Source organism: Loxodonta africana, chromosome 1 (genome assembly GCF_030014295.1).
Source record: "Loxodonta africana isolate mLoxAfr1 chromosome 1, mLoxAfr1.hap2, whole genome shotgun sequence".
In the NCBI taxonomy this organism is placed as follows: domain Eukaryota; kingdom Metazoa; phylum Chordata; class Mammalia; order Proboscidea; family Elephantidae; genus Loxodonta; species Loxodonta africana.
The window spans coordinates 12,524,686-12,535,959 of record NC_087342.1 but is presented as its reverse complement, the minus strand read 5'-3'; the positions used below and the strand labels follow the sequence as shown (position 1 = coordinate 12,535,959).

At 43.7% G+C, this 11,274-nt stretch overlaps 1 protein-coding gene across 1 annotated transcript in view; it reads left to right on the top strand.

The window, feature by feature from the left end:
- The first annotated feature begins 544 nt into the window (after window positions 1–544).
- ILDR1 (immunoglobulin like domain containing receptor 1) overlaps window positions 545–11,274 on the top strand; it is a 34,096-nt gene continuing 23,366 nt past the window's right edge. The window contains exon 1 of the mRNA XM_064267659.1: window positions 545–711. Coding sequence (XP_064123729.1) covers window positions 545–711 — 167 coding nt within the window. The remainder of the gene's footprint in view (window positions 712–11,274) is intronic.

Below are 11,274 nucleotides of genomic sequence, written 5' to 3'. Positions count from 1 at the left end.
CTAAAAAGAAATATACCAATATTAACAATGCTTACTCATGAGTGTTGGGAAGAGGATTGTCTTCTTATTTCTATTAGTTTATATTTTTATCATTTTTCTATAATGAGCATCTGTTATTTTTATAATTGTGGAAAATAAAGTCTATTTCTTTAGTTCATACCTACAGCTTCAGTTTCTGAAAAAACCCGAACAGGCACTATGCATAAACTTTATATTAATGTTCTTTTTAGTGGCAAAACTTGTTTTCCACGCAAGCACACGTGAATGGAAATAAACACAGGAAATACCAGCTAGAAAGTCATATACACGTAATTCTGGCGAGCAAAGGGGGAGAAATGTGGAACGGGTGACATTTTCTGAGAAATTCTGTGAGAAAATGGTCACTTCTCCCCAGGTGGAACTGTCGTGGGGCGGGGGGGTGAGTCCCAGGAGACGGCGTTTGAATGAGGAGGAGGATTACCTGGCAGCCTGCAGAGGGGGTGGTGGCGCGTAGGGAAGGTGGCCTCAGTGCCGCCCGAGCCGGGGGCGGAGCAGGAAGCTGCGGATGCTCCGTGCGGGAGGCGGGGCCGTGGGAGCGGCCCAGGTGGAGATGAGCGGGGCGTCACCTGCCCGGGGACCGGAGTCGAGCGTCACCGGCCCGGGGACCGGAGCCCAGCCTCGGGCCGCGCTGCGCGCAGTGAAGGGAAACCGGAGGGATTCCTTCCAGAAGTGGTGCGTCCCGGGTGGCAGCTGATGAAGCCCTTGCGCTGAAAGGGGCCTGAGAGGGGCTGGCATGGGTCCTGAGCTGCCGGCACCTTGGCTGCTCCTCGTCACCTGGCTCCCAGCAGGTGAGCCGTGAGAAAAGGGGACCCACCTGGGGCCCAACGAGACAGGAAGCCATTGTTGCCTGGCCTTGCAGAACTGGTCACAGGGAGGGCAGTGGAGACCTGGGCCGCGCTCCAGTGGCGCTTGGCACGGGTGCCAAGAGGTGCGGGGGACTGGATCGAGTTTCTACCTGTGGGAACCTGTTGTTTTCCTCTTTTATTAGTCCAGGCCCTTTCGAAACAGGTGCAACTAAGAAGGAAACCCAGAGCCCCTGGACTTTTCCTCTCCTGCATTCACTAGGCACCTCTTGGTCCCTAAAACCCGAATCGCTAGAGGCAGGAACACCACTCTTGAAATTTCGAGTTACTTTTTCCTTTCACCTTTTACTTGCTTTGAGATAAAAGTTGGCCCGGAAATGCATTTATTTTACTCCTGGGAGATCATAAAATGTCCTTAGCATATAAAGAAACGCTCAGTATGATTCAGAATCATTTTTTCGGAAACAGTAACGTGTGACTCTTTGCCAGCTCCCCTCAGCGTCACTTTTCTATCTTCTGCGTATCCACCCACTTAACCCCAGCTTTGCTTCTTGCTTAGTGTCTCCCCCTCAGACGTTCAGCCACTCATCGTCTCCTTCATCCTCTTAGCCTCCTCCCAAGTCCCCTGTCTCCTTTGGAGAGCACGTTTTTGTGTCTCCAGGTATCTCTTGGAAACATGTTAGGAGTGTGTCTGTGTGAGTGAAACCGGGTAAGAACGGATAGCTGAGGGACAGAATGGGAAGACTCTTCAGGCTTTTCAAATTAGGGTGAAGGAGTGACCCTAAAAATAAGAACTTCTAACTTTACTTGGAAGCTCAGCCCTGTGTAAAGATTTTATTTCGTTTTATCTTTTTTTTAAAATTTTTTCTCGTCTGGGACTAGCTGGCAGTGTCACCTCTAAGCTGTCAGTGGAAGGTCAGCCCAGTTTGGTCATAGACCAATTTGTCATGTATTTTTATGAGGGAAAAGATAGAATATGACGGCGCAGGCAGAATTCCATGTTTACGAGCTTGATGGGACGAGGGACTCACTCAGGTGTGATCAAATATCATTCAGACAGGATTCAACAACAACTTAAGAAAAGTTTAATGCTGAAGATAAAAGAGAGGGAGGATTACAAAAGGGCAGGTAAACTAGAAAACCGTTATCCCCGAGGCCCTCTGGCTTAAGATGCTTTCTACAGGTAGAAACCCTTCCCGTAAATTGTCTGAAGCTGACAAGACTAGATGTTGGACACCCGTGATGTACAAGGAAATGGGTGGAAATTCCACTTGGGCAGTCACCAGCTTGGTCTGTGAATGCAAATTCATAAAACAGCCCTCGGTATTGCACAGCCTTCTTTCCTATGCCTGGCAAGTTCAGCTCAAACTTCACAGCACTGGGGATTTCTGAAGCTGCTTGAGCTGCCTTTTTAGGAAAATAGATGTCTGCTCCCGCCTCTGCCCCTGGGCATAACATCCCTAGAGTTAGGACTTCGCAGCCGGCAGCCATTCTGCTCAATAGAATAAGAAAAAGAAGCTTCAGAGACAACAATCCCATTAGAGTATGAACCCCAGTCCTTAAATCGCTAGCATGTTTTTAACTGTCCAGTTTTTATGGAGTAAGTGGAATCAGCCACGCAGCATTGGCTGCCAGGAGGTGACCAAAAAAAAAAAAAAAAAACCTACTACCTTCAAGTCAATTCTGACTCATAGCGACCCTATAGGACAGGGTAGAACTGCCCCGTAGAGTTTCCAAGGAGTACCTGGTGGATTCAAACTGCCGGCCTTTTGGTTAGCAGCCGTAGCACTTAACCACTATGCCACCAAGGTTTCCGCGAGGAGCTAAAGTAGTACAATAATACAGTCTGCAGTGTTTGCCTGGCATTCTTTAAACGGAAGCTCCCCTGCAGGACACATTTTTGAACCAGAGAGTGCTGACAGTGAGAAGTCCTAAGTGAGCATCTCATCTCATTCTCCCATTTCATAGATGAGAAATTGAGATGTCAATTCTTTTGACTCCAACACTTTGAGGGGGCGAGAGCTATTGTAGTAGATATTTTTCCTGAATATGTATACGTAATGTAGCTAAAGCTGTTTCATGTGAGTTTGGATTTTGCATCTATGATGTCTGTGTGCCTCTGGGCAAGCTCCTTAAATGCTCAAAGCCTCCAATAAATGAGAATAATAGTAAAGAACTTAACACAGTGCCCGGAACAAGGGCTTAGTAACACTGGCCATTGTGATAATGGCAGTCATGATTTAGACCCAGGTAATTTTTTTTTTTTTTTAGGAGTCCCTCAATGAGCCCTGATGGTACAGGGCTACTAAACAAAAGGTCAGCAATTTGAATCCACCAGCTGCTCCTTGGAAACCCTATGGGGCAGTTCTACTCTGGCCTATAGGGCTGCTATAAGTGAGAATCAACTCGATGGCAACGGGTTTGGTTTTTGGTTTTGGGGTGATGCAAGTGGTTAACACGTTTGACTGCTGACAAAGGTTGGTGTGCCAATTCACACGGAGGTTCCTCAGGAGAAAGGCTTGGTGATCTGCTTTCCAACAGATCAGCCATTGAAAAACCCTGTGGAACACAATTGTACTCTGACACCCATGGGGTCGCCATGAGTCCGGATCAGCTTGACAGAAACTGGTTTTTTGGTTTAGATTTTTTTTTTTTTTTTTAAGCTAACTTTAAAGGAACAATTTAAGCTTTCCCTATGGCTTCCCTTCTGGCCAAGAAAATTCAAGATAACAGATGACTGTCAGGTTGGAATCCTGAGTCAACCTCTTACTAGCTGTGACTGGACAAATTACATAAACTCCCTTCAACTAGAAAACAGGTGAAATTCCTAACAAGCTCCTCCCCATTCAGCACCTACAAGTGGTTTTGGTTGTTGGGTGAATTAAAATTGAGAAATATCTAGTGCGGTGTCTGCAGCATGGTCATCACTCGGGAACTACTGGCTCCCTCCACACCACCCACCTCTTTCTTTATTTTTAAACTAAACTTTCAAAATGTGTGTCGGGTCAAACTGAAGATTAAGCTTCCTCTCTTGCCCCTAGTATCTACTAAAGCAGTGACTTTCAAACTTTTTTTCATAGCTCACAGTTAGAAATAGTTTACATTGTGGCCCAGGACACAAGTATATAATATTTATAAAATAGAAACGAAAGGCTCACAAAAAATCCCGTCACTTTGTCTGAAAAAGTAATAACAAAATTGACATCCAAATTGACATCATTTCAGTAATATTTAAATTCATAGAACATAATCCCCAAATTAAGTCCCCGGTGGTGCAGTTTGCGCTCATCTCTTAAAGATTAGTGGTTCAAACCCACCTAGCAGCTCCGCAGAAAACAAGCCTGGTGATCTGCTTCTATAAAGATTGCAGCTAAGAAAACCCTACGGAGCAGCTCTACTCTGTAACACGTGGGGTCACCATGAGTTGGAATCGACTCAACTGCAACAAATTTGTTTTGTTGGTGTTTTATTCTTTAGTATTTAATCCCCAAATCAACAGTATTAAATAGAAAAACTCACTAAATTGATCTTCTCAAGACCCACTGAGAACTGTGACATGCAGTGTGGAAAACCCTGTACTAGAATGTGTTTATTTTGATCCGTGACCTTGTTCTTTTCTGTTTCTAAAGAAGAGGCAATAGAATCCTCTGATTAGCATCTAAGTTCCCAGAATTGGGAAGTGGGCGCCTGTAGGACCATTGTGTCATGTTTAGGCACTCGCTGGTCGGTGTGGCTTGGTGATGAAGCCTCTGAGGTCAGGTTGTCCTGTGACGTTACCACGGTCTGTACGCTCAGCTGCATAAAGATCAGTTGTCAGAGTCCTTTTGTAAATCTCTGAAGTGTTTTTATTGTAAAAGAAATAAATGTTTATTACACCAGTGGTACAAAACAAAACATTGAGATAAGGCCAAAGTCCCCTTTGACCACCCCTGCCAGATCTCTACACAGTGAAACATGTGAGAACCAGAACTTGACCGGACTGCCTCGTTTTCCCAGGTCTCACAGGTTTTCTGTCTTTGACAGGGTGCAGTCTTACCACTTTTCTACCACTCATTTTAGGGGAAAATATTTCAGTTTTTCTTCCTCCTCTGACAGGTTTCCGCCTTACACAGGTTCCAGCTTTTGCAGGTTTTACTGTATAGGTATCTGCAGTCCTTTTGCATTATTGGCTAACAGCACTGGTTGCCTTCATCTGACCTCAAGTTTCTTCTTGGAGCGAGAGTCTAGTTTTCCCCCCAAATTCCGTAAGGGGGTGTGTCATGTGTGCATTTGTAAAAAAAAAAAAAAATTAAGATCATAGGGTGGTGCTAACTTTCAGGTTCACTGTGTTATCCTTTTTTGGGAAACCAGACAGCAGACCTCTAAGGAACAAGATTCTTAGAGAGCCTCAAGGCCTACAACTTTCACTTGGTGGTAGGGGTGGGGATGGATGTGGTCATACTGAAGACTTCATAAAATTTTATAACAACTGCTGATATAGTGGGAAATAAAGTAGAGCATCTCGAGATGAAGGGGGCATGCGTGATAGGTTGGAGACTGCTCACTTAGCTTCTTCCTTGCCCCCATAATGGTCCCTGAGATACTTCCCCAGAATCCCAGTGCCCAGCTGAACACATGCAAAAATCACTCCTGGCCCTCCGCTCTCCCTTCCTGGCCAACTTTACAGATAAGGAAACCTGGGTCCAGGGAAGTCATACAACTTAGGGTGGCACAATGCAGTTAATTTGAGAGCTGGGCCCAGAACCCTATTGTTCTTACTCTTATTCCACTGCTCTGTTCCCTAGTTCAAACCATGGAGCGGGTTTGTCTTGTTTAGTTGAATCCGGAATGCAGAAATAAAAGCAGAATGGTTGCCTTCTGGGTGTATAAGCGTTAATTAAGAAACATCTTGTCCAACAACAATGCAGTGGAATGTGATGTCGGATAATTAATGTACAGTACTCCTGGCTTTCTTTTGGCAGAATAATTTATTTCATTATTGGAAGTCCTTGAGGGAGAACAAAAGTATCTGTTTTAAGAACTGGGAAGACAGAGCATGTCTTGTCTTTCTCCAGTCTTTATTTCTAGATCTCCCAATCTGCGAATCTTGTGGTAAGGTGGGGTCAGAGGAAAGCAGCTCTAACACCTTCTTCACCCCCGAGTCCCAATTGATCATGAAGGTCTATTGCTTAGTGCCAGGATCTGCCCCTTCTTTTTTTTTAATTCAAGGTGACAAACTTTGCAGTAACCCACATTAAACATCCTAACCATCTCCTTTCCTCTAGACCTGCTACTTCTCTGTCTACTTTCAACATCCTCTACCCAGCTAATGGGTTAACCTACCTAGGTAAATCTTTCTACCTTCTCTCTAATCCTCCAACCATGAACCTCCACTAGCTCCCAATATCTTCTAAGATGGGCTAATGCTCTTTGTTTAGAATTCAAGGCTCTTTAAGTTGGGCAGCCTTGCGCCTGCTGATAAGGGCCATGCTCTTATTGTGGCCCTTTCCCCCAATACATACCCTTCTGCCTTGCTTTTCGTCTAGCCATACTATATTGGTTAACTTTAATGTTTATTTTCTAAATTTTTAGAACACTTCAATTTGTCCCAAGCAGTTTATCCTGTGTTGCGTGAGTTGTTCTTTAATTCAGAAAATATTTATTGCACGCTATGTGCAAGGCAGTGTGCTGGCAAACAAAAACAGACATAGCCTTGGCCCTCATGGGCTTATGGTCCAGAGGGGAGATGGACATTAGCTAAATAAGCACACAAGAAAATGTAGAAATACAAGTGTGATAGGGTCATGGAAGAGAGATACTAGGTACAGCAAGAACATAGAAGCCCTTCCTGAAGAACTGATGCTTGGGTTGAGACCTGAGAAATGATTATTCCAAACCAAAGGCATAGTGTGTGCACGACCACTAGAAAGGAGTTCAGTGAGTGTGAGGGTTGGGAAGAAGGCCATTGTGACATTGTGAGGAAAGGACCAGATATGCATGGCTTTGTGGTTCATAGTAGGAGGTTTTGTGTTTCTCCTAAGAGTAATGGAAAGCTGCTGGAGGTCTTTAAGGGGGAGGAGTGGAAGACCGACATGATCAGATTTATACTTTGGAAAGCTCACCCTGGCAGCAGTGTGGAATCCTCATGGAGGGGAGCGAGCCTGTACGCGGGTGCCAGTTAAGCAGTTGCGGTGTTGGGCTGGAAAGGATGGTAGCTCGTACTAGGGTGGTAGTGAAGATGGAGAGAGATGGATAGAAACATTCCAGAAATAGATAAATAAATCCAATTTGCTGATGAATTGTACTTGGAGAGTAAGGGAGAGAGAGAGATGTTAAGGATAGCTCCCAGTTGTCAGTCCTGCCCATTCAATGAGATGGGAAACATGGGAAGAGATCCAGGTTTGTATCGAAGGATGGTGATTGGGATTTTGGACTTGAATTAGCATTTGAGTCAACCAGGAAGAGATATTAAGAGCATTTGGAGATTTGGTCCTGTCTAGTCTCTTGTCATACAATTAAAAAAAAAAAAAAAAAACCATTGCCGTCGAGTCAATTCCGACTCATAGAGGCAGTAGAACTGCCCCGTAGGGTTTCCAAGGAGCACCTGGTGGACTTGAACTGTTGACCTTTTGGTTAGCAGACATAGCTCTTAACCACTATACCACCAGGGTTTCCACTATATAATAGTAGGATTTAATATTCAAAGTTTTAACAGTTCTGAGCAGTCCTACAAAACTTACTGTGTTTACTCGTTTATTGTCTGACTCTCCCACAGAGAGCATAGGTTCCAAGAGTATAAGAACTTTGTCGCTCTTGATCACTACTGTACCTCTATCATCTAGCACAGTTCTTGGCTGATGGTGAGTACTCAAAAAATGGATGAATGAGAGACCCAAAGGTCCATGGCATATAGAAATTTGTCATTCTGGTGAGGCCCAAATTTCCACATGCTCTGAGATTAGTGCATGGGGACAGGGATGAGTCACTAACCTGGGTGACTACCCACTTTGGAAAACCCCGAGCATCTGTATCACAACCAGGTCTTGTTGCCTTCTCCCCCCAGTAACCAAAGGGATGTTAAGTTAAAACCACCTGAGTAGATTTTTCTTTTTTTTCACCTAGTATATTATCAAAAATTTTTAAAAGATTGACATTTTCCCCTGTTGGAAAGGTTGTGGTGAAACATGGAACTGTCGTACGTTGTTGATGGAAACATAAATTCGTTTCCTCTAGTCTCTGTTAAAATGTAAAAGGCTTATTCCTTTTGACCTAGCAGTCTGACTTTGGGAAATATGCCCTGATGGAATAAAGGTATGCATGTGAAGAGATAATAATATAAGATATTCACTTGAGCATTGCTTGTCATAGTGAAAAATCAGAAACGGCCTAAATATCCATCATTAGGAAAATGGGTAAATGAATGAAATCCATAAGTGGATTTCCATGTGGCCACTGTTATGGGTTGAATTGTATCCCCCCAAAAGATATGCTGACATTTTAACCCCTGGTACCTATGAATGAAGGAGCCCTGGTGGTGCAATGGTTAAGCACTCGGTTGCTAATCAAAAGGTTGGCAGTGGGAACCCACCAGCAGCGTGGTGGAAGAAAAGACCTGGTGATCTGCTCCCATAAAGATTACAACCTACAAAACCCTATGGGGTAGTTCTACTCCATCACATGGAGTCAGAATGAGTCAGAATCAACTCCATGGCACCCAACAACAATACCTATGACTGTGACCTTGTTTAGAAATAGGGTCTTTGAAAATGTTAAATTAATATGAGGTCATACTGGAGGAGGGTGGGTCCTAATTCCTCCTGAGTGATGTCCTTATAAAAGAGAAGAGACTCGGAGAGACAGACAGAGGAAAGACAGTTACGCAATGATGATGGAGCTACGCTATAGCTGCAAGCCAAGAACTGACCACCTGGGACCACCAGATGCTAGAAGAATCAAGGAAGAATCTTCCTCTAGAGCCTTTGCAGAGAGCATGACCCTGCTGACACCTTGAATTCAGACTCCTAGACTCCAGTAATGTGAGGCAATAAATTTCTGTTCTTAGAAGCCACCTAGTTTTTGGTACTTTGTTACAGGAGCCCTAAAAAAACTAATACAGTTACTAAACAACAACAAAGAAAAGATCTATGTATACTGATATAGAATATAATGATAAAGTATTAATTTGAAGAAAAAACGAATTTGCAGGTCAATGTACATGATAATGATTTATTTAAAAAAAAAAAAAAAGGAAAAGCTGTGGAAGGATGCACACCAGATTGTCAACAGTAGTTACCTCTGGAGAGTGGAATTGATAACAAGCAAGGAAGAACTTTTAGCGTTATACCCTTCTCTATTGTTTGAAATGTCTTATTTTTAAAAATTTATTTTATACCAGGAAAGAAAATTTTCCATCAAAAATGGTTAAAATAAATTTGTGGCTATTCTTTAAGTCTATGAATATCCTTTAAAGGGTTAAACCTCAACCATTCAGAAAACTTATTCAGGAAGCAGGGCGGTACAGTGGAAATAGTGTAGGTTTTGGAATTTTAGAGGTCCAAGTTTTAAATCATAGTCCCTGGATGTCATGAATGGTCAAGCGCTGAACTACTAACTGAAGGTTTGGCAGTTCAAACCATCCAGGAGTGCCTTGGAAGTAAGGCCTGGTTCTCTGCTTCCGAAAGGTCACAGCTTTAAAAATCCTATGGAGCAGTTATACTCTGCACACGTGGGGTCACCATGAGTCAGAATCAACTCAAAGCAACTAACAACAACTTTAAATTTAGAGGATGGTGGTGGTTCAAGTGGTAGAATTCTCACCTTCCAGGTGGGAGAGCTGGGTTCGATTCCTGGCCGGTGCGCCTCAAGTGCAGCCACCATCCATCTGCCTGGAAGCTTGCATGTTGCTTCGATGTTGAACAGGCTTCAGTGGAGCTTCCAGACTCAGACAGCCTAGGAAGAAAGCCCTAGCAACGAACTTCTGAAAAACCAGCCAATGAAAGCCCTCTGGATCCCAGCGGTTCGATCCCACTGTGCACGGGAGCACCATGAATCAGGGCTGACTCAATGGCAGCTAACAATAAGAAGTTTCAGTCTAGCCACGGGGTTTTAATCATGTTACTTAATCTCCTATACAATTGAGATAAAATAAGGCTTATCTCATGTGCAAAGGTTAAGTGAGATAATGTTAGCCCTAAAACCACGTCTAACAATACAGCAAGTGCTCCGTGTAAGTCAGTTTCCTTCCCAGGGTAGCCCGTGCTCAGCACCACCCTGAGCCTAGCACTGTTGAGTAGCACACACCAGACCCTTGTTAAACATGCGATACCTGGATGTGATTCCTCCCCCCACCCCACCTCGATGCTCTGTGCCTCCTCTCCTTTCCCAAGCCTCTCCGGTACTTCTCGTCCATTGCTCATTGCCAGTATCTCTTCCCCTCGGTTCCTCTCATATTTGCACTGTTATTTAAGGAAATGTTACAGGTACCGATGGCAAATATACTTGGGGAGATAGCTTACTCAGACATCAACTCTGATAGGATTGAACCTGTGTACTTTTTGTTAACCTGCTTTTGTGGAGCAGAGGTGCCCCTGCACCTGAAAAACCCTCAGAAATAGAGAACGTCCATCACTGTCAGTGCCAGGTCACTGCCTCTGGCCAGATCATGATCACCTCCCTGCCTACCGCCCCCTCCAAGCAGGACCCTGAATGTGGAAAGGAGAGGAAACGTTGTCTAGTCCTCCAAAACCAGTTCTTAGTTTAACAAACAAACAAAAAAAATAGCTTTGCACCTGCCGCCCTGTGCTGTGTGGATAATATGTTCTAGGAACCATAGAACGTCTTGGCCAATCTGCTACCACACAGGGAAGACAGACTGAATAAATAAATGTACAAAGATATCCATGCATTTGAGAACACATGGCATTTAGTTGTAAAAATTCTCTTCTTTCATTGATGTGTTTTCCTTCTGCTTTACTGTAGGGCGGTAGTCCCCGCTCTGCACAGTAGTGCAGCCTTGGAAAGTACCTCATGCGAGAAAATAGAGAATCCGCTTCCCCTTCTTTCCTTCCCATGAACTTTACTATCTCATCTGAAGTTACCTTTCTGCTCCTAAATGAAAGGTCTCTCTCCCTGCATCTCCCACAGAGGAAGTAACCTATGAATGGGTTTGCCAGGGTACAAAGCTAAACACAGCTTTTAAAGCGTTTAATGCACCAATTTGTTTTGCAAAGACAAGACAGTAATAATAGTTTATATTTGTATCATTTTGTAATTCCTTCGAAATGTTTTTATATGCTGGGTCTCAGTTGATTTCAGTCTCTTAAGGGAGTCACAGGAAGAACAAATGGTAATGATAAAAAAAAATGATAGCTGATGTTTATTGTCTACTATGTGCTAGGCAGGCTGCTAAATGTTTCACATTATTATCTCATTTAATTAACATCATAATCCCATG